Source organism: Apis laboriosa, unplaced genomic scaffold, assembly GCF_014066325.1.
Source record: "Apis laboriosa isolate Shangri-la unplaced genomic scaffold, ASM1406632v1 scaffold71_cov137, whole genome shotgun sequence".
Lineage (NCBI taxonomy): Eukaryota > Metazoa > Arthropoda > Insecta > Hymenoptera > Apidae > Apis > Apis laboriosa.
This window is the reverse complement of record NW_025224229.1, coordinates 2172676-2198709: the sequence shown is the minus strand read 5'-3', so window position 1 is coordinate 2198709 and position 26034 is coordinate 2172676. Positions and strand designations below refer to the sequence as shown.

Genomic DNA, 26034 nt, shown 5'->3' with positions numbered 1-26034 from the left:
ACAATCTGTAACAGTAAATATTTATATGGATACTTTTGTTAAATATATAGTTTTTTTTTTATTGATCCATATATCACTGATAAATGCATAGAGATTAACCTAATTATGTTGTTATTAATAATAATAATATATTATATTATAATAATTATAATTATATTATAATATTATAACTTATTAATAATAATAATAATAATATATTATTATATAATTATAATATTATAACTTATTAATAATAATAATATATTATAATATTATTATATAATATATTATTATTAATAAGTTATAATATTATAATATAATTATAATTATATTATTAATAATGATAAATATCTTATGAAAAAATATATATAAAAAAATATTTGTAGTCATTAATAATTTTATTATACAATGTATCAATTCTTTTTTATAATGATTGAAATGCAAGAAAAATACATAATCCAATGCATGAAAGCTATATATTAAATAAAAGCATCTTATCAAACGATTACTATGATGATTGTTTGTTTTATGAAACAAGGAAATATCATGTTGTTTACTATATTTTTTTTTTTCATTTGCATATATCAATATATCAAATACGATATATAAAAAAAAATAAAATATAAAAAAAAAATAAAATATATAAAAGAATAAAAAAAAATATATAAAAGAAAAGCAAAAAAAGTGTGATCTAAATAAATTCAAATTGTTAAATTTGTTAAACCTTTGATGTTGAGAAAAAGAATATAACAGTTTTCACAAAATTAAATTTAAAAAATTCTTTAAGAAATTTTAAAATCTTTGGTTATATAAAGCATATTTTTTTAATATTAATGATAGTAATAACATATAAATTTTTTTTTTATAATGATAATATATATATAATATATATGAATATATATAATGATAATATATAAATTTATATATATTATTATTATATATATATTTAAAGCAATATCTTTTTTACTTTTCTTAGAATATTTTTTTTGTCAAAGGATATTTAAAATATTTTCAGTATAATACTATATCTTATAATTAATATATTATCAAAAGAATATATTCATTTTGGTATTAAAGCTGAAATTCATAATATCTATAAATTTGCAATTAAGGTGATATAATTAAATTTTGAATATATTTAAAATAAGTTTGCTAATATTTGGTTTGGGTCAATCTATTATAAATTTTACAATTATAATTTTATATTATAAATTTATATTTTAATATAAATAATAGTGCAAATTTAGATTCCAAAATTTAATAATCAGAATATTTTCTTTTATAATTTTATTATTGATTTGGAAATTATCTCCAATATCAAAGAAATATCAATTTTAATGATTTTTTTTTTTTAATGATATTTTTAATGATATTTTTTCTAAAGTACCAATAAAATTAAGTTTTATTGCTAATGTATTAAATTTAATTTAAATTATCAGGAACATTTGATTTTTTACTTAATATTTTAATATTTTATTTAAAATATAAAATCTTTAATAAAAATTTTTAAGTAAATGATTGTTTTTTAATGATATAAATCATTGTTTTAGAACTGATAATTATATATATAATAATAGATATTAGATGTATGTAGATTAATAATATATTTGTGGGATATTTTTGGAAAGTTTATTTTAAAACTAAAAAAAAAAAAAAAATATACAAAATATATAAAAATTAACATATAAAAATGTCAATTAAAATTTATTTATTAAGTTATATAATAAAAATATAAAAATTAAATTAAATAAAATAAAACAGAAACAAAATGCAATATAGTAGTTTCACTCTTTTATTTCATTTAATATAAATTTCATTTAATAATAATATTTCATTTAATATAAATAATAATAATTGGTCATAACTTTAACTGATATTTTTGTATTTAGACCAATTTTTAATCTTCAAAATTAATCTTTCAAAAATTTCTTATGAATATATTAATATTCTGGATGAAAATTATTTCATTATTATTAATTATTAAATTAATAATTAATTAATTATTAAATTAAAATGGAAAATTTTTCGAATTTCTTTTGAATATATTCATTTTTATACTTAGTTGTTAGAAGTTATTATTTGCATATAATAATAAATGAAAAATACTTGTATTCTTCTAAATTATTCTAGATAAATTTCTTATTTCTTCAAAAATAAATAATTAAAAACAATTATCCATTTAAATTTTCAAAACTGCAAGAATATTAAAAATATTCCATATACAAAAAATTATATACAAGAATACATTGAATTTTGAGAATTTTTAATATTAGATATACATACTGATATATAAATTTTTTTTTCTTTATATAATTATATATTGATTTATTTAATTTATTTTTTATATTTATTTAATTTTTATTTAATTTAACTTTTATTAAAATATTTACTTACTTATTAGTTTCTCAGTATCCATCTGTTATATATTTAAACTTTGCAAATATAATAAATTGCAAATTTGAAATGTTTATTCTTTGTTTTAAATAAGACAAAAAATAATTAAGGCAAAAACTTGTATGAGTAAAGTTTCTGTTCTTTTAATATGCATGATCTTTTGTATATGATTAATGATATTTAGAAATATTGTAAGAAGTAAATTCAATATAAGCATTTCATCAACATAATATCAGAAATAAATTTTAATAGAAAAAATAATTTAATAGAATTGTTTTATCTTTTCGATAATCATGAAATTCAATATATAACATATTGCTAGGCAATATCAAACTTATTTCAATCAAGGATCATTTATCCAACAAATAGAGTTCAATGAACTGCACAATACGTATTTATGTTATTAATTATTTCAATTTTTAAATTTCATTTCATTTTATTTAAAGAAATATCAAATTATAATAAAAAAATTAAGAGATAAAATAAATTTGTTTTATATCGAAAAATATATGCGAAAGTATAAATTGTTTCAGGGTATAAAAATATCGTGCGCTTACATGCGATTCGCGAACGACCAATTTTATATAAATAACAGTCTAATTTTACATAATTAAATATATGAATGGGATAATTGTTGTACTTAAAATATTATAATTATTTTAAATAAGAGATTTAACTTTTATTAACAAATTTTCTAAAATTGGTAATTTATATCTCAGAATAGGATTTTATACACTTTAAGCGTATTATTGTATTGCATTGTGCAATATTTCTTCTATTTTTTTAGATGAGAATTATAATAAGTGTTATAGAATTTTTTTTTTCTATAAAAAATATATGAGAGATATTAATATATATCAAATTTTTTATCAAATATTTATTTCAATTTTCATCATTATTCATAACAAAAAGTTCACATGGAATTAATTAAATGGAATTTAATTTTCAGGAAGAGTTTTAATTTTTTGTAAATGGATGCTTAGAGAATATGTAAAATTTATTAATGTTTTTTTTATATAAGATCATGTATTTTTGCATTTTAGAAAATATTTTAATGTATTTTAAAAATAAAAAGAACATAAATAGAATATTGCTTTATGTATTCCTTGTTTTTCATATACTAAATTGTAATTTTAATTTTTAACTTCAAATTAAAATATTTCCTAAACTATTAATTTTTGAACATAAATGGATTAATATTTTTATAGAAAATATCAAATTGATATCAATTAATACAATAAAAAATAATCTATTTATCTATTTAAAAAAAAAATTCATGATTTTCATATTTTCTATTCATTCACTTCAAAAAAAAATAATAACAAAAATTTATTTTTTTTTAATGCATTTTATCTGAAAATTTTTTTATTATCAATAATAGCAATGATATAAAACAAAATGATAAATCCTGTATATATATTTTATAATATACTCCATAATATTTTCGTTATATATATATATATATATATATATATATATATATCATATCTATCTATTTAAAGTTATATATATAACATTAAATAATTTTTAGATACTTATAATAAATAGTGAAAATATGTAAGATTTGATATTAAAATTTTTCTATTTTTGTTTTTTGATTTCAAACAAATACAATTATTGTTATTGCTTTTCATTAATAACATTGAATTTATATGCATTAATTTTTTTTATATATTTCAAAATATCATATTTACATTAATCTTACATATTTATATTGTTACAGATATTAATATATGAAATAAACATATAATAGATTATACGTATATAAGATTATAAAAATAATAAATGTCCAGCAAAATTAAAATATAAGTATTATATTTATTTATATCATAACTATCATATTATTATCTATGAATATGTTACATAATATGTACAATATGTTAATAATAAGCTTTTTATTTGCACAATAAATTCATTATTTAATGTAATTTATTATATTCTAACTAATTTATTATATTCTAACCATAAGCATTTGATATAATAATATTTTCATACTCTATATTTATGGTATATAAAAATTATTATATCTTTTTTGAATAATTAATATTATTATATTACTATATATGTCATTAATACTAATGTATTTTGTTTGATTTTCTTTTTCATGTTCATCAAGTTACAACAAGGATGTGAAACAGGAAATCATTTGGACTATGAATATACATAATTTTTTCTGAATTTAATGATTATTCAAAAAAAGATTTTGAAAAAAAACATAAAGTTGAAGTTATATTTATATATTTTAATAGGAAAAATAATTAATTATAAACAATATTTTATGTATCTTACTTATTTCAAAAAATATTTATAAATCAAAGTAAATAATATTAATTTTATCATTGAAAGATTATAATGGCGTCCATTTACAATTATAAGATTTGTTTTGTATTTACCGTTAAATATAGCATTAATTTATGATTTGACAAGATATGTATTTGGCGTTAAAAAAATATTAAGTTGTATATCAAGATTATATATCAAGATTTTTGATGTAAATTTAATAAAAATTTGATGTATGCAAAGTTGATATTAGATTTGATATCAAAATAAATGCGTAATGCCAACATACATAAATGGATATTTTGTAGCCATATTTCAAATTATAGAGATTTAATGCCAATTTAATAACAAATTGTTTAAGGATTTTATATATATTATAATATTAAAGGTATAAAACATAAATATAAAACATTTCTTTAAAAAAAATCATTAAATTCATTTCTTAAATTCTTATATTAGCTTATTAAAATTGATATGATGAATATTTTAGATATATAGCATTATTTATATAAATACAGTATAAATAAAATGTATATAAATTATTATGAATTTTTAAGTAATTTTTAAGTATTAATTATTATATATTTATTTATTTTTAATATGATAAACTATTATTTATAGAATTTATTATATGATTATAAGCATAATTTATTAAAATCATAAAAAATTTGTATTTTAAAATAATAAATTTAACATATAAAAATTTATATTTGATATTGATTATATATTAATTTAAAAAAAATTATTTTTTTAAATTTAAAAAATATTAATATGAAAGAAATAAATAAATCAATAAATTCTTAATTTTAATATTAAGAAATTTTTAATATAAATTTCATAATTCACAATTAAAGTAAATTTTTTTATTAATACGATAATTTTATTTTTTTATATGATCGATCAATTATTTTTTTATTTTATTACATATATATAATATGATAAATAAAAACTTGTTTGTGTGAATTGACTTCATATTTTATAAATTTTTTATTTGATAATGAATTATTTTTAAAAATCGATCTAAAATTTGATTTTATTATTATATATTATTAATAAGTATATGCATAAATCATAAATATTAAATGTTATAAATAATACTTGTTATATTATATTGTAATATTAATAATATTCATATAATCTTAATTTAAAATGTTTTTAAATTAATAATCTTTATTAGAAAAAATTTAAACATTAAAAATTTATTAAAACTTAAACATATATATAATATATATATATTTATATATTTATATATATATTTAAAATTTATTTATGGACAAGAATATTTGAATTAAAATTTTTTATTGATCTAATATTATAAGATTAAAATAACCTAGTCTATAATACTATATGAATTATGAATAACACTTTACACAATAATTTATATAAAACTAAGTAAACATTAATTTGAATTTTTATAATTTTAGTAATATAATTAATATTAATAAAAATGATATAAAATGAAATAATACATATATATCTAAGATATTTATTTTAATATTATATAAGAACGTTATATAGAAACGTTATATTGGTAAACCTGAATAGCAAGTAAAAACCACATGGAAAAGGTGAAAGTATTAAGAGACAGAAGACGACAGATCAGAAGCGCCACAAACGGACATTTTACAAAACACTCGGCATGGATCGAGCTCCATGTTCGCCCGTGAAAGTGATGCGGTATCTCCGCGATTAGGGGATACAAATTTCGTGTTCAGTGTAAGGACGTTGAACATTTTGTATACGTTATTTTGTGAGTCGATATTTGCAATTGTTTGTTTCAAAGGTGATAAGGTTAGTTTAAGGGTGTGTAATCTTAATACGTGTCAAAAAGTAGCGTGGCGAAACGATTTTTGGTCTCGTTTCAGTGCACGAGGAAATCCTTATAAAAACCGATCGCGACATCACAAAATAATAAAGTTTTGTCGAAAAAACATATCGAAAATAAAAACAGAAAAAACAATATTAAGAAGAAAGGCGAAAATAATAATATTAAAAGTGGTAGTGGCAGCAGCGATAGTGACGGTAACGGCAGCAGTGGCGCAAAGTGTGAGGACGAGGTGAATGCACGGCGGCCGCGGTGTGTGCCAGTGGTGTGCGCGCTCGTCGCTCGTGGAAACCCGCCAAAACCCGCGGCCGCGAACAACCACCAGCAAGAGCAGCAACAATAGCAATAACAACAGTAGTAGAAGAAAAAGAAGGAGGAGGAGAAGAAGGAGAAGGAGAAGGTGGAACAGCATTAGCAGTAGTAGTAGTAGTAGTGGTAGCAGCAGCAGCAGAAGCAGTGGTAGCACGCGACGTTGTGCTGTTTTGACAACTTTCCGCCGCTTCGGGGCGTCGCGCCGTTTTTCTCGCGGCGGCGGCGGCAACGGTAGAAACGACAACAGCAATAAGATAGCGACAACAACAACTTATTTAAAAAAGATCGATTGTGACGGCAATTACGATTGCTGGTGTCTCTCCAACCCATACGACGTCGACGGTGGTGGCGACTGCGTTCTGTTATTATTTTGCCACGGTGCTTTTGACCCTACAAACCGGACGAGTTCATTGCAGCACTTTCGCGGGGGTGTCAGCCAGTTTTATTACTCCGACCTTCTCCGTCCGCAGCAGCAGCGCCGACGGCGCCAGAACACGACGTGGTATATGCAGCAGCACGTCTAACTACAGGGTGATTCTCCCGCTAGTTAACTCAAAGATTGTGAGGCTGATTACACTCTTATTTTTATTTTTATGTGTATATATATATATATATATATATATATATATATGATATATACCCACACACCACCCCCCCTCCCCACACACACAGAGCTATCTCGATATCATTCTTTGATATCACAGCAAAGATCAGTCCAACAAATTATATATATCGAAACGTTGCGTTATCGCTGTAATGTGATCGGTGGCATTGTCTTTGAAACAAGTAGCAAGAGAATTACCCTATAGTGTATGTTTCAATCATACCAATAATCCAGAGACACGTTGGAGCGCTTAATTCATTGTCATCGATAAGCTCTGAACACTGACTTAGTGTGTATCGAGCGAGTCAACTGAAAAAAACTGTGGTGATCCTCTTTTTACACTTGCCACTAGAGGGATTCGCAAAAAACACAATTCTCTTATTCATTTAAAATTACGAGTTTGTAATACTGTAATATTAGAAAAACAAAACAAAACAAAAAAAAAATTAAAAATATAGAAAAATAAAAAAAAATGATACAGTTTTCCATCCTAAGATTACTATTAAATTTGACAATACCTATTAAAAGGACATGCTCGTACCTTAGATGTAAGAATTTGTAGACAATTCAGAAGATATATTTTTAAGAAAGGATAGTTAAACGAATGTTTGCGAGAATTTTGTTTTTAGTGTAAATCCCTCTGGTGGCAAGTGTAGGAGGATCGCCACAGAACTATATCGGTGACGTTGCGACTGAGAAAGGACGCGACGAACCACGTGATATACCTGTCGTCGGGCCGCGTCATGCAAAGCATGCCCGAGTCCTCGATGGCCATAACCTGAATTGAGCCGATTTGACCCGATTAAGCCCGATTCAACGTATTCGTAGTTGAACGAACAAGCAAACGAACGAATGAAAGAAAACAAACGGTAGCCATTGACTTTTTTCATCTTTCCTCGTGCTTACGTTCATTATTCTTTAGTGTTCTGTGCTATAAAGAATATGCTTTTTGCAATAAAGATGCGAATATTCAGTAGAAGTGTATCAGAAGTGTATTATACTTCAATAACAATATTTATCTAATAAAAAAAAAAAAATAAAAATTTAATTAGGAAAAGGGTCAATCTGTCTATTTGTAACAGGTGACTAGTTAAAGGAATGAACGGAGTGATTGTGATACGCATGCTATTTCTCGTTCTTTCGATGTTCTTTTATAACGGTGATAATTTGAAATAATTGTGCTATACTGTGTACTGTGCATATAGTGTCATTAATACGGTGTTTTTATAGTGTCAACCGTTACGTATAATTGTCTGAAGGTGGTGGCGTGGGAGTCCGACATTTTAACCGCTCGTATTCACGAAAAGATACAAGTGTCCACGTGTGAAATATGGTCGGCACTTGAAGGGCGTGAAAATCATACGTTGAACTTATTCCAAGAAAATTTTTTAATGTCTTCTCTAATAAGAATTTTATTATAAGTATAGTTAATATTTAATTTTATGATCACGATCTGTTTATTTTTTCATTATTGTACACTTTGTTGATTACCAAAGAAAAAAGTGTCAAGCACGTTTTTTTACGGCGATTCAAGAATCTTGAAAAAAAATAAGTGCTAAAAATTGTGATTTTGTTAAGTTATAGAAAAAAAGGAATTAAAATTTCTAGAAAACAGTGTATATACTGACAAGTTAACAGTTATTAAAAAATATCCGTGTTTTGTACATTTAGTGAAGTGTTTGACAGTATTTAATCAAGTGTCTAATAATGAAAAATACCTGGTGAGTCAAAATTTTAATTTATAATATTTATATTAAAAAAAGTGTCGGTGCATGCATATGTGTATGCATTCATGTGTACGCACGCGCCCGCGCATATGTATGTACATATAATTATTTGTTCTTGCAATGTATATATTTTAACCAATTAGAGATAAAAAAAAGTGAAAAGAAAACAGAATGTAAAACGAAAAAATAGTAATTGAAGTGAAATATATTTTGTTTTAATGTTACACTACAACAGTTTAAAAGAATTATAAATGAAAAAATTTATTTATTTTGTTTTTACTTTATTATTTTATTTTCAAAATATAAAAATGTTATTATATTACATATTGCGAAAATCGTACATAAGAAAATAAATGAACTGAAAATAATGACTAATAGCTTTCATTATTTTTAATATATTTATATTTATGTATAATGATCTTTATTAATTCTTTTTTTAAATTCATTTTTTCTTTTTTTATTTTTTCTTGATTAAAAATTTTTATAATCATTTTATAATTTTATAATCATAATTCATAATAAAATATATGAAAATATAGGAAATAAATGAAATTCTAGGTTAGGTTACTGATTGTTACAACTTAACCTCAAACATTGTTAATTATCTTGTCTTTTTTTCTTAATTATAATTTATATTTATTATTTTTATTATCAACATATGTTAATAAGGGAAAAAAATATGAATACATTATATTTATTTGCATTTATACATATATAATTGTAAATCAATGCTTTGAAATTCGAAACTGTGTTTATTATATTATTTATTATTTATAAATAAATCTAATCTAATTATTATAAAATTTAAATGTTTTAAATTATTAACGAATTTTGTATGAAATTTAAAAATCGAAATATGAAATCAAATAAATATAATAAAGAATATTTTATTCTTTAATTAGATATATTATATAAAGAAATATATGTATAAATAAAATCATGTATTGCTTCAAATATATTGTTATACATATTAATATTTGAAATGTATTAAATATGATTTAATTTAAAAATAATAATTATATTATAATATTTAATGTAAATATTATTAATGTATAAAATAATAGTTATCAAGAAAAGTATTTAACTTTTTAAATATTAATATGAAGATATTATATAATTGAAGATATATATTAATATTGAAGATAATATTAATTTTTATATATTTTTAATATTTTTAATTTAAATATTTATTTAAATAAAAATCATATTTTAAAATAACAAATATTAAATAATTTTTTTAAATTTTTTAAATTATTATTTTTTTAAATACAAAATATAATACATACATATTTTTTTAAATATAATACAAAAACAATATATAATAATTTTTATAAATTTTAAATTAGTAAAAAAGAGAAATAAAATAAAAATAATTAGTAAGATGAATTTGAAATTAAAATTTCAAAAATTAAAAGAAATTATGAAATAAAAATTATTAAGATCTGACATAAAAGTGATATATATTTTTTTTAATTTCAATTGTTATTTTACAATTATTATATTATTATAATATGAATAAATATTTTTATGTTTTAAATATTTTGGAATATGAATTTATATTATTTACAATTGTGTAAAAATAATAGTATTAATCAATATGATTGTAACTTATAAAAAAATATTATAATGAGAACAATATTGCTATATTTATATTATATAATATTTAATATTGTGTTTTCTCATTTTGTATTTTTAAATAAATCTATTAGTAATGAAATCTATTATTAGTGATGGCATATAGAATTATTATATAATTATATTTCATCTTTTCATTTTTTATGTGATGTATAATCTATAATATTTGAATTGTTTAATGCAAATAATTTAATGTTTAATGCAATGAATAATGCAACATTTATTATCACTTGTGATTGATGTAAATTATGATTGAAATTAATTTGATAATTGATATTAATTCTTAAAAATTTTATATTTATATTTTTATATTTATTTTCTTTATTTTTACATTAATAATTATACAATTATAATATATATAATATTATATATTTTATATATGTAATTATAATATATATAATATAATATATTGCTATATTTATATCTTAATTACAAAATTTATTAAATATCAGTTTCTATTTAGTAATATTAATGTTTTTTATAAATTCTAGAATTATAAAATGTGTTTTTATGATAGTTATAATTTATTAGTCATCATTATAATTTTATTTTTAATTAATAAATTAGTTATTAAATAAGAAATTGTAATTACAATATTAGCCTAAAAAGTTTTTTCAGGAACAAAAAAATGTTGTATAATATTCAATAATATATAATTATTAATTTTTTTTATAATATATTACATATATCAAAAACAATTTATAAAATTTTGATGTACTAATTATAATTCTATTATATGTAAATTATATATTATTATTATAATATATATTTTTTAATATATTTTTTCGATATATATAATACATTCAAATTCTATGTAATTGAATTAAAAGATATATCAATCTAAACTTTAAATAAATAATGCACATATATAAGTAGTTTTATCAATTAAATTTTTTTTTCTTAAATATTTTCAATATATTTTTAATATGTTTTAATCCAAAAAAAATGATATATAATAATATTTTCATAATCATTAATATAATTTATTTTTTTTTGTTAAGCATTATGTTTATTAAGCATATATGTGTATAATTAAATTTAATCTTTATATATATTTATATATTATATATTATATATATATATTTATATTAATAGAATTGTTAGAAAAATAAAATACATTAATAATCTAAGCTATGAAGAAATATTATATTTCATTCATTAAAATTATTATTTTTTTTTAAACAATTAATTAATAAATTGATTAATATATACATGTATAATAAATTAATATATATACTTGTATATATATATATATATATATACATACAAATTAGAACATTATTATATTTATAATTAATGTAATTCTTTTTCTTATATTTTACATATTTTTTTACATTATAAATTTATATTTATAATGTAATTTAAAATTACTCCTATTTAAATCATAAATAAAAATAATTAATAGTTGAGTTAGTAGTAAAGTTTTATTATTCAAATCGTTTTAATATTTCATTATAATATTAATAATATAATATTAATAAAATCATTATAATATTAAATCATTATAATATTAAATCTAATTATAATATCTAATTGTAGCTAATATTAATAATTAAAATATAACACAAATAGATTATTTAATAATATAATTGATAATAATATAATATAATGATTTATATTCAGAATATATATGTTTATTAATATAAGTAATCTATTTATATTATTAATAAGTAAAATATTAAATATATTATATAATAAATATATTATAATATATTATATAATAAATATTATATAATAAATTAAATATATTTATTGTAAAGGATGAAATTATATAGTACAACAAAAAATTTTAACAGATAATGGTATTGAATATTGCGATATGAATGTATGAAGTCATTTTGTATATTATAAAAATCTTTTAATATAATGATTAATTATTGTTAAAATATTATGTTATTTTTATGATTGTTATGCATTAAAACTAATCTATGAAATTATTTACTAACTAATAAATTAATTACTAATCAATAAAATTATAAATTTGTATTATATATTTTATATAATATAATATATTATTAATATAATTAATATAATATAATATAAATTCACATAATATCTTGTATAATATTTTATCATTTTATACATTTAAATATTAATCTCTTTTTTTTTAATATTTTGAATTAAATCTTTAATAACTAAGAATAGTCTTTTTAAATTAATTTATTTATTAAGAAATCATACAACATTTATTCTTTGAAATTTTTTGAAATTACTTTTTAATGATTTTTTTGATCTCATTTTTCAAGTAATTTTTGAATTCTTTGATAAAAAAAAAATAAATGGAAGATGGAACGATTTTAATGTAGTGAAATTTTTGATCTTTTTAAACTGTTCCAATGTTTTCAATGTTTGAAAATGTATATCTGTTAAATTATATTAAAATAATAATTATAAAGTAATTATAATAGTAATTTTAAATTAAATAATAAAAATAATAATAAAAAATAAAGATGAAAATAATCAAACAAAATCAAATAGACAAATGAATTGCATGTGAGATTTTTTAATTCAAAAGTGATTTTTTTTTTTTTTTTGCAAAATATTATTGAAAAATTTGCTGCATTCTATCAATAAACATCTTTTCTCAAGTTCATTACTCTTATAAATTAATTGATATATATATATATATATATATATATATATATATATGTAATATTTGTATTCTGGAGATTAGAATAAATTGTACTTTTTTTTTCTCGTCTTATTAAAATTAATAAATGATATAATAAAAAAACATTGAATTAATTTATATATATATTTATATAAAATATATTTTATATAAAACAAAAAAATATGTATATTTATATTTTACATGATATATAATATAAAATTTATATAAATTTATATATTTTTATATAATGTAATTTTAAAACATATATGAAAGCAATAATACAGATTCTAATAAAATAATTATTTAATTGATTTGAAAGAAAATATTAATGGAGAAAATTTTTTTTTAAATTATTAAAAAAAATAAAAATGTATCATTAAAAGCAAAATTATTTACTATAGTATTAATATTAAAATATTTTACATTTATTATTTTAATGTTTCAACATTTTTATTTTAATATTAAAACACATTATATTACATTATACTTTCATTTTAAATTATAATACTGATTTATAATTATAATTATAATTTATAATTAGATATTATGATTATTTTTTATGATTTAATAAATATATATAATTTAATTTAATTATTAATTTTTTTATTTAATTATTAATTATTAGAAAAAAATTTAGTTTTTTAAATTACTGTTAAATTTTTTTTAACAATAAATTAAATTAGTTTTTAAAAAAGTATTAAATTTTAATAAATTTGTTAAATTATAATTATAAAAATAATTAAAAGAATTTATTTATTCTATTATTAAAATTATTTGCAAATCAAATCTGTTTTCATAATAATTATGTAATTAAATAAAAATTATTGTTATTATGTTTTGTTATTAATTATAAGCTCATAAGCACATTATTTATAATGTTTAAGTATTATAAAAGGTTAAAATTATGACAATACTAATAATTTAAAAAAGTATATATTTCATTTTGAAACTTAGAAATTAATTTTTGATAAGATTATGTTATTAATTTTTACAATATTATATTTTTTGTCCATTTTATTTATTATATATATATATATATATATATATATATATTATTTTATTATTTTCAAACATATATTAATATATTTTTCTTCGTATATCGTAAAATTATGATATCTTTTTTTTTCATAATGAAGAGTGCAAATTATGATACAATTAAGAAACATATGTATAGCAAATAATTTTTTATACTTGTCATAATTGATTTAATTTATTATACTATATACATAGTATATATAATTATGTCTTTATATTAAAATATTTTCATAATAAATTATATGAAATATTGTAGAAAATATTACTTATTTAAAAATATAATAATTTAATATTGTTATCATTTTTTAGAGTTGTTGTTTTATTTATTTTATAATTAGATGATAAATTAGATATTAATTAATAAATTAATAATTAAAATTAAATAAAATTGATTAATAATTAAAGAGATTTATGTATAATATTATATATATTATGATTAATGTACAAATTTAGATATTTTATATATGCATATATTAGATATATTATTAGATAGAATTATTAAATAGATTATGATTAGATAGAAAATTCATGCATTTTTTTCTAAATATTTATTTCATTAAAAAAATTGTATAACTATACTTCTAGAAGCATAGTTAAATATGTTTCATAAAAATATGTTTCATTCATATAAAAGTATGCTTCTTTTAAAATATTATTTCTATTAAAGAGAAATAATAATTTTAGTAAAATAAATAAATTATATAATTTTTATTTCAAGTTAGAAAATAAATATAAATTGAAAACATAATTCTTTTGTTTTTTCTTTATTATTTATATTATATTCTTATTATTTATATTATATATAAATGTTGAAAAATCAAAATAAATTTACTTAAAATTTTATAATTAAATAATTTCAAAAGAATAAATATTAACAATAATATATATCAAAATATGTACATGCTTTTATATTATAAAATATTTTAACATTCTGATAAAGATATTAAATATAAAATATAAAAATATAATGTTTCAATTTAAAAAGTTTATTATATTTTGTTACTTTAATAATATTTTGTTACAATAATAAATTAATATAAATTGTTGATATTAATTGATGGTGTGTAAAAATAAATTTATTCTATTTAGCAATAATAATCATAAAAATTTTATCTAATATATTTAATTATATTATTTTATAAAATTTATTATTATAGGTATATTTTTTTATATATGTCAATTTTATATATGTATATATATATGTATATATATATATATATATATTTGCTATTTAAAATGAAATGATTATATGATTCGAAAAATTGAGTTAAAAATAGTTGTTATATTTTGTTAAATTAAAAAAATTTACAAAGAAATATTTATTTACAATTTTATAAAATATTAATTATTCTTAGATAAACTAAATATTTATCTTACTTCATCAGAATTAAGTAATATAATATTATCTTATAAACTATTTTTTTTCTTTTTACTAATAGAATTTTATAATATAAATATTCATTAAATATTTTTAGTTAAGATTCATAATTATTTTTTTTTATTTTTATAAATGTGCTTTCTAAAGTTTAAAATAAATACAAATTTATTACTTACATTGTTTTAATCTTTGTTTAAATAGAATATATATCCATATATATTTAAAAATTACAATAATTTAATTCAGAATTTTTTATTGTATTTATAGAATATCATTTTTTGTAACTTCATTATTTTAATTCTTATACATTTTTATATAAATTTTTATATATATTATTTTCAAATTAATGAATTTAAAAAAATTTATTTTAAATCTACCATTTACATTATACGTAATAATTTAATTATTTATAAATTAATAAAATTTTCATTATAATACTACATATAACTTTAAAAAATAATTCAAACTATTTTAATAAATTCAATTATTCAAAAATATATAAATAATTTTTTAATATTTTTTTTTTCCTATTGTGATAATTTAGTAATATTTACATATTATATATATATATATATATATATATATATATATATATAAACAAAACTGAATACAACTATAGAATTTTTCAAATATTATTTATTTCATATTTATATACAGAATATAAAAATATAAAGTGTTTTATATATTTTCAAAAATCATTGATGAATTATGTTATCATTATTATTTTGGTTAATATAAATTTCTTTTATATAGTTAGTTTTAGTTTTATCATACTAATATTTTCAAAATTAGGATTAATAATTAAAAATTATAAATAGAAATTTTTGTGGATTTTAATGATCAGAATCGTACAAAAAATTAATTCATTATATTTTATTTAATAAAAAACATTATACTACTGTTAAAAAAAATATCCTAAAGAGAAATATTTTATTATTATAAAGTATTTAATGTAATAAATTGAAGAAATTTGATATTAGCAATGGTACAAAAAATACAAAATTAATATTACAATCATTCTCTAAATTTTGAAGAAGCTATTCAAAATTTTTATCTTATAAGACAGAATATATTATTTCATAAATTGCATTATTGGTTGCGAGAAACACTTTCTTATTAAGACACAAATTATAATGATAATTATTAAATAGTCAACTTAAATAATATAAAAATTAATTTTTGCATCATTTAAAACAAACTTTTTAAATTGTATTTTTTATAAAAATATATAAATTCCATTAATCAATAGAAAAAGATAATTTTGTCAGATATGTATACGTATAATTAATTGCATTTTATTAGATAATTATTTCTGATATTACATAAAAAAAATTAATCTGTTTCATTATATAATATCGATTAAATTAAATATAATTATTAATACATCTACTTAATACATCTATATTAATACATCTACAAAGTCATTTTTAAATTCTAGAACAAAATTTGTGAGAAATGATAAAATATATATTAAAAAAATATATATTAAAAAATAATGTCATATTGTGATTTTAAATAATGATGATTTTAATACATTATACAAAATATAAAAATTTAGATCAATAATATAAAAATATAAAAACATAAATATAAAAATTTAGATTCAAAATTCTAGAATAATATGCTGAAACTCTTTGTTTATATTCAATAAAGAATGAGTATCAAAAATAAAATTCAATAATAAGTATAACACTCTTTCATTATCATTAATTGATTAATACTGCAGGAACAGTAATTAAATTTTACTAAAATAGTAAATATAATTTTAAATATTCAAAAGTATGTTCAAATCTTTATTAATATTAAAATCTCATAAAATAAATATTAGAATCGAAAAAAACTTAAATATTTATTGAGAGTAATGAATCAGTATAAAACTGATTTTATAAACGAAATTTGTATCAGGCAAAATAATAATTAATAGTTTTATAGTTTTTGAAAAAATAAAATATTGTACATAGCACTATATTTTTATTTTTTACTATTACAAAACGTTTTTTATTCTACATAAATATGAAATAAATAATAAATTGTTTTAAATTAAAATTTTATATATTTATTTAGTTTTGGTTATTACTATCAAAATATTAATAATAATACATTCAAAAATAATTCTTTTATATGTTTTAAATAATAATAATAAGATTAATAAATATAATCTATTATTATGTAGAGTTCAATATTTATAATATGATAAAGAAAAAAGTAATTTTATATGAATGATTCTATAAATAACTTGATAATGTAGAATAAATCTTTTTCATTTCTAAATATATTTTCAGTGAATTTAAAAATTCATCAAATATATTAATTTTTGATTAATATTTAAATTCAATTTTCTGAAACAAAGATTTAAATAAGAAAATTTTTTTTACGTTTTATATTTTTATATTGTTATTTTTATATTGTTCATTTGTTATTATTAAATATTCATATCTTGAATATTTACTAAAATCACATTAAATTCTGAAATCTTATTTCAGAAATAGAATTTTAAATAAAAAATCTTTATTTTACATTTTTGAGTTATTATATTACATGGAATCACATCTTTTTTAATTGTAGTATAAATAAAATATTCTAAAATATTCTCTAGGATATATATCTTAATATATATTTTGATTGAATTAATAGAGTTTTTATGTATGATGATTTATAAAATAAAATTAATTGAAAAAAGATAATGGGTTAACTATTTTTTCGTTTATAAGTTTTATATATGTAGTATTTTGATGTAAAAAAATATTTTAAAATCATTAATTATTTGCTATTTATATATTATATTAATAAAAAATGAAAATGAACCCCAAAAATAAAATTTTATTTTGAGATATTTATTATTTTCTAAAATATTAACGAAAAACTTTCAGTACTATACATTGAATTCTATCTATACAAACATAATTAATACAATCATCTATAAAAGTCGTCATCATCAAGTGTCTAACTCGACCTTCTATTTATATATATATATATAGAATATTGTATATAAATTCTTTAGCTATTATGAAAAATCATAAATATTGATAATTCCTTCAAGGAAGTTGCTTTTATTTTTATCTATTGTAACTTAATCCAATATATTATGGGATTGTTTCGAAGCGTGCCTAAAATAATAATAATTGCTATATTTGCATACTAAATACTTTTATCTGCACATAAGTTTTTTTCTATTTTCATTCATATTTAATGTTATTCTTGGTAAAATATATTTAATTTCTTGAGATTTTTGATAAATAGGATATCTACATAGATATAAGGCTGGTAGCTAAACATTATTGGCTATTCGATACTTAATGACAACATGTTTTATACAATTAATACTAATACAATAGTGAAGTTATTGTATTAATAACATTTAGATGTAAAAGCAATATTCAAAGTATTTAATAATCTGTATACATAGCTTTCAATGTATAGCATTGAAAGTTTTTTTATTAATATCTCAAAAATTAATAAATTATTATTCAAAATTAAAATTTTAAATTTAAAAATGTTAAATTGTTTATCTTTTTTTCTTTATGATTCCTTCACGTGTTGTCAATTCGTCAATGGAGTTTTTTGAAAATATAATTATATTATATAATTATATATAATTAATATATGCAAAAATAATAAAAGATTTTGATATAATATTTTAGATTCCAAATACAGTAAATATCACTCAAAACCGTAATGTTTATCAAAAAAATTATTGTTAAATGAATTTAAAATGAAAATTTTTTTTAAAAATAAGTATATTAATATATTTTTATTTTAAGTGTTTGTATTTTGGATTTCAAATACATATACTAAATCACTCAAAATTATATATATTTTATATTGTATTTGTATATATTTGTATATATATATCATATATTTATTGATTGTAAATAAAAAATTTTATTTATAATAAAAAAATTAAATTTAAAAATTTTTAAATTATATTTAAAAATATATAAAAAATGTCAATCATATATGAAAAATAAAAAATATTATTATTATTAATAAAAAAAATATATTTTAATGTGTAAAATATTTACGATTATTTTCGACTGTTCTTAATATGAGATTGATTGCATTAATTTCTCTGAAATATTTTCCCATTTTTACAGTCTTCATTTTTGTAGTCTTCAATTGTTTTGTGTTAGAAATACAATAGAATTTAATTTTTTTTCCAATTCATAATACATGTACAATAAATGAAAAAATGATTGTGGCGATAAGTTTATATTATTTTTAAATAATTCTAAATAACTGTTTATAATATATATTTTCAAAGCATTGCATAAAATTTAAAATTATTTAAAAGATTTATTTTTTCCGTATTTTACATTATTTTTTAATATATTTAAACATTTAATATATTTAATATATATAGAATATATATATAGAAACGTTCTATATATATTATATATTATATATATAAATATCTCTATCTAAATCATCTTTTCATTTATAAATAGATGATTTACATCAAAAATTGATATGCAAACTATGTAATATCTTCCTTCAAATTTCATTTTTGATTTTGTATCTTCGTTAGATTTTTAACATATTTTATTTTTCTATATAATGCAAATATTAAATTTTTGATTCATTTATGAAAATAACTAAAAAATAGTTATAAATAAATATAATAGTTTAAATGTCAAAAATTTTTTTTAAATACTTTCTTACGAATTTTCTTTGTTTTTTTCTATTATATATTTTTTTATTTACTGATATATATATATATATATAGAGTTTATTTCATGCAATTCATCTATGATAATCCTTTGATAGTGATATATTTAATAATCCTTATGATAATGGAATCACTTACTTTTTTTGTTTTTATATACTTTTCTATTTCATTAATCAATTTTGATATATTAATTTTTGAATTATTTTTTATAATTTAAACTGCTTGTCTATCTAATTTTTTATTTATTGATGATTTTTAAATATATTATAAATAAAGATATTCTGAACAACTTTTTTTTATATATAATCGGTATCAATCTTAGTTTTTAAAATATTTTCAAAAAAAGAAATATAATTATTTATAGAATTATTATTAGAACTTCATTTAGTGCAATATCTGTGGAAACGTATGTAAGCGCGCGTAAGCAGGCGACTGCCATTTATCTTTTGTTAATATAAATATATCATGATAGCAGACAACTAATACGTATAACAAGTAGACCAAAAAACATAATTAATTTTACATATAATAAGTGAGAAATTATTTTCTTATCAATTGTGATTGATTTCAAATATTTTGATTTCAATGGATACCATACATGGACATTTTGTTTTTAAAATTTATCATATTTTATTATTACAAATATTATTAATATTTACTTATAAATGGGCATTCCATGAATTTGTGAAATACAAAAATAAAATGTAAAACAATATTTTATTAAAAATGATATATAAAACGATTAAAATTACAATGATTAAAATTACAATCATAATCAGTTTTGTAATTAGTATCTTATTGTAATATCAGTTATTGTAATTTCGATCACTTAAGAATTGTTTTATATTTTTTTTCAAATTCTGCGGATTCAAAGAAAGATAAACTTTCTATAGATAGATATTAATGATATCTAGCTGAGCCATTATATATTTTGAATATTATTCTTTATGACGTGTTTATACAATATAAATAATTAATAAATGGTAGTTGCATTTTGATATATATATATATATATATATATATATATATATAATTAATATAATATAACGGCCGATTTCTAATTATAATAAAAATATAAACATATGAAAAAGTTTAAAATTGTTTTCTAATATATTTAAAAATTATTGAAATTGGGGAGAAAATAATTTGTTTGCTTTTATAAAATGAATAAATCAATAGTAAATAAATAGTAATTTGCATAAAGTATTGAATAATTAAAAAATAAATAATAATTAATAAATAAATAAACGAGCTGAAAAAATAGGAATGGACCCAAAATATAAAATTTTAATTTTAAATATTTATTCTGAAATGTTAAAAAAAAAATTTTAATATTATATTACTACTTGCCATTGATATACTATATTATTAAAAAATTTGAAATTTACTTTTATTGAATTCAAGATCTATTTATATTTTTATTTTTTATTATATTTTTATTATATAAAAAAACATAATAACTAATTAATAATTATATATAATAATAATATCTCTATTTAATATTTTCAAAAATGTCAATTTCAAAAAGTCTTTTTTTTAAAATTTATATTTTTAAATTGTGTTATTTTTAATGCTAAGCGATAAATTGAATTTTGTCTTTTATATTATTATTATATTATTATGATTATAAAACTTTTTATATAAGAATTATTATAATAAGAATTAGAAACAAAAAATATGTGATTGATATATGTTTTTACGCTAAAAATATGCTTAAATATATAAGTGATCTTCATCTTGAAAAAATCTAGCTTAACGTAAACAATTCTTTTTTCCGTTAAGCAACATTGACTATCTTATAGATACAAACAGATATAGACAGATTTTATGTTTGATATTGAAAGTTTTTATAATAATAATAAAAATTAATATTTTAGAAACTAATAAATGTTCGAAATTGAAAAATTAAATTTAATAAATTCTATATTCATCTACTCATGACATTTTTTAAAATTCATTTCAATGATTAGCCGCTTCAATTAGAATTATAATTTTTTTATATTCTAGATAATATATAATATATATAATATATATAAGATATATATACAATATATATATATAATATAATATAATATATATATAAATATAATATATAATATATACAATATAATAATTTAAAATTTAGATTTATCTTCACGATTTTTGAGGTATACTTCCAATATTCTTATAAAAAATTTTTTGAATAGGTCACAAACTACATTAACAATTTAATTATACATAAATTATAATGATACATATATATAATTATATATAATTATACATATATTAATAATTATATATAAATTTATTATAATAATTTATAAAAAATTAAATTTATTATAATTAAATTATAATTATTATAATTTAATTATAATAATTTAACTACATTAAAAATTTAAAAAAAAGTTTTATTTCAATGTAAAAATTCAAAGTTATTTTGATTTTTTTAAATGGTAATATGTATTTTTGTAAGCGATTTCAGGACCAATTCAAATATATATAACGAATATTTATATTTTAAACGAATATCTCAAACTATAAGTATAATTATTTAGTAAAGTTAAATTAATTATTAATTAACATTCTATAGCATAAATATTATTGTTAAAATTTCAATTACTTAATAATATAATCAATAATCTTTTTATAATAAATATTAATGAATAATAATATAAATATTAACATTTATATATATTATATATTATATATAATATATAATATATTATATTACATCTATATAATCATATAAAATATAAAAAGAATACTGTAAATTTCGAATAAGATTAAACTTACTTTGAAACTAACGAAAAGTTAATATTACATAGTTAAATTATAGTATTTTTCTTTTCATTAAAAGCCTGTACATAACATATCTTATGTGCGCATATGCGGAAACAACATGTCTAATAATAGGTGACATATTTACCGTCGACACTTATTCGGTAACTTACTTATGACATATTTTGAAAGTAAGAGGATTAACATTATAAAGCATATTTTAATTGATCGAATATTTTAGAAGAAAATTGTTATATTTCGTTTAAGCGTATTTCTTAAATTCTTTTGAAAATTTATTCATTATATATAAATATTAAAAATATTTAAAAAGAATATTGATGAAAATATTTTATTTTCGAAAGAAATGACATTCATTTTTTATTTTTTGGTCATATAAGGATATTCATATGAGAATATTTCATTAGATGAAATATTATATAATATAGAAAGGAATATTGTAGTAATAATTGTATCAAAATCTAATAATATTAATAATAGTTTTATCCTGTTCTTCTTATCAATTTAAATTTTATATAAAGAATTATTTTGTTGTAAATGATCATATTGTTTTAAAAAATTATTTATTTATTATTATATTAAAAAGAAAATATTATTATATACAATTACAATATATATATATTCATAGTATATATATTCGCCATAAAAAGTATGTTTAGAAATTATAATACTTCTAAATGAAAATTGAACGAATTAAATAATTAATCGATAATATTTATTAATACATAATAAATACATATAATAAATATATAAGTTTAAATCTTATTAACTTTTAAAAATTCTTATTAACTATAAAATTCTTATTAACTAAAAAATTTGTGTATTGATGTATATTGATAAAAAATAAATTATATAAGAAATAAAATTTTAAATAATATAGAGTGTATTTTAATATCTGCAATTGTTTATGATTTTTTAAAGTTTTTTGATATATTTTTTTATTATTGTTTATTTATTATCTATATATCAATTTCAGATCATATTTTTAATGTTTTTTTAAAACAAAAATATATATATATATAAAAATTATTATTTTTATATTTAATTATTATATTAAAATTATTATATCATTATATTATAATAATATAATATTAATTATATTGTTAAATTGATATAATATTATATTAATATAATATAATATTATTATATTATATTATATTAAATATTCGTTATCTTTTTTCAAACATTTTTTTTAGATTTAAAATTTTTTTAAAATTTAAAATTTTTTTTCATACTTTTTACATCTAATAAACTAATTCTTCTAAATTCTCAAGAAAACTCAAATGGTTTGATTCAATTTTGAAATAATTATTACATTTTAAAGATGTTTGAATATTTTTTACCAAGTAATATAGAAATAGAGTGAGACTGCGCAGTTCCGTTACGCATTCTGTTTTCATCTTGCGTCATCTAATACGAATTTAAGTTGTTTATAACTTAAATAAGCATCAATTTATATCAACTTTTGAGTTTGGTTTGATTTCTAGAATCAATCATTCAAAGATAGTATGATATGAATATTTTTAAAAAAATAAATTACAAAATAAAACTATTAATCAATTATGATTTTATATTGCATTGATAAATATTTATAAATAACTATAAATATTTACAAAACACAATGTGAATTATATAATAATAATATAACTGATCTTAATTTTTGTTCTTAAAAATTTAAGTTTCAAGAGTTTTTTGATATTACATTGCAAGAATTTATGATTATTTTTCTTTTTTTAAAAAATAAATAAATTTAAAATTGATTAATAAATATTAAATATAATATAATATCAATAGTAAATATTAAATAATAATGTAATCGCTTATTGTTTGCTTTCAGACATTCACATCATAATTATGGGAGTTAATAGTGGAATCGAATGAGGATTGATTTTAATGAAAAGTGAAATTTGCTGTGTGAAAAAACAAGTGAAGTAGCAGTACAGTAGAATACGGAAAAAGAGAACTATACATATTGTTATTGAAAATTGATAAAGTTAATTAAAAGGACAGAAAAGAATTTAAGAACGAAAACAATTGAAAAGGGTATTGAAAAGCAGGTGTACACATTTGTAGATTGTGTAATAAAAAGGGAGAGAGAGAGAGTGAAAAAGAAAAAAGCTCAGTGTCTGTAAATAAGAGTTATTTTTCGTATGAGGGAAAAGAAGATACATCTACATCAAAACGAGGAGAAACGAGTGAGAAGACCTTTAGAAGTCCTTGAACTAAACAAGGTTCGGAGGACTTTCTCTCTCTCTCTCTCTCTCTCTCTCTTAGAAGGATATACGAAGAAAGTGATAAAACATTGACAAAGAACAGGAAAAAAGCGAATGAAAGTGAAATAGATACAGTGTCAGAATTATTATTGAGCTTTTTTTCTATAACTTTCATTCAAAATCGATCGTGTTTCTTCCAATTCTAGAAGAATATCATTCACAGAAAGTGATTAATTTAGATTTAAAAAGACTGATAAAAATTTTTACAAGCAAAGAAGTAAGAGAGAGAGAGAGAGAGAGAGAGAGAGAGAGAGAGAGAGAGAGAGAGAGAGAGAAGAATCGACAAAAATAGCTGAAAAAACGAGAGTGTAGTGATTGAGAGAAAAAAGAAAAAAGAAAGAGATCGTGAAAAAAAACACCTGGAAAAGAAAGGCTGAAGAGAAGAAAGAAGAGAAAAATAGAAGTACGGAGAATAAGAGAAAGAGAGAAGAAAAGAGTGCGCGCGCTGTGAAGCGGTATTGAGAGGGCTGGCGTGCCCCATGTTGTGAGCATCTGAAGACTGCCGGGGGCAGAAGTGAAAGGGTGGGAGGGAGGGAAGAG

The 26034-nt window shown here is 17.5% G+C and overlaps 1 protein-coding gene across 1 annotated transcript; it reads left to right on the top strand.

Moving 5' to 3' along the window:
• Nucleotides 1-6107: 6107 nt before the first annotated feature.
• Nucleotides 6108-26003, top strand: LOC122719232. The gene is made up of 4 exons (XM_043944883.1): nucleotides 6108-6444; nucleotides 6519-7292; nucleotides 8024-9115; nucleotides 25059-26003. Exons 2-3 carry the CDS (start codon nucleotides 6715-6717, stop codon nucleotides 8076-8078), a joined length of 633 nt encoding a protein of 210 aa, XP_043800818.1. The 5' UTR covers nucleotides 6108-6444; nucleotides 6519-6714; the 3' UTR covers nucleotides 8079-9115; nucleotides 25059-26003.
• The last annotated feature ends 31 nt before the right edge of the window (nucleotides 26004-26034 follow it).

What these genes read in the sequence shown, in the direction of transcription:
- LOC122719232 (XM_043944883.1), top strand. Translation starts at nt 6,715, where the DNA reads ATGCACGGCGGCCGCGGTGTGTGCCAGTGGTGTGCGCGCTCGTCGCTC. An exon ending in CGGCGCCAGAACACGACGTG is followed by an intron (nt 7,293 to 8,023) that starts GTATATGCAGCA and finishes TTTTGTTTTTAG; the next exon opens with TGTAAATCCCTCTGGTGGCA.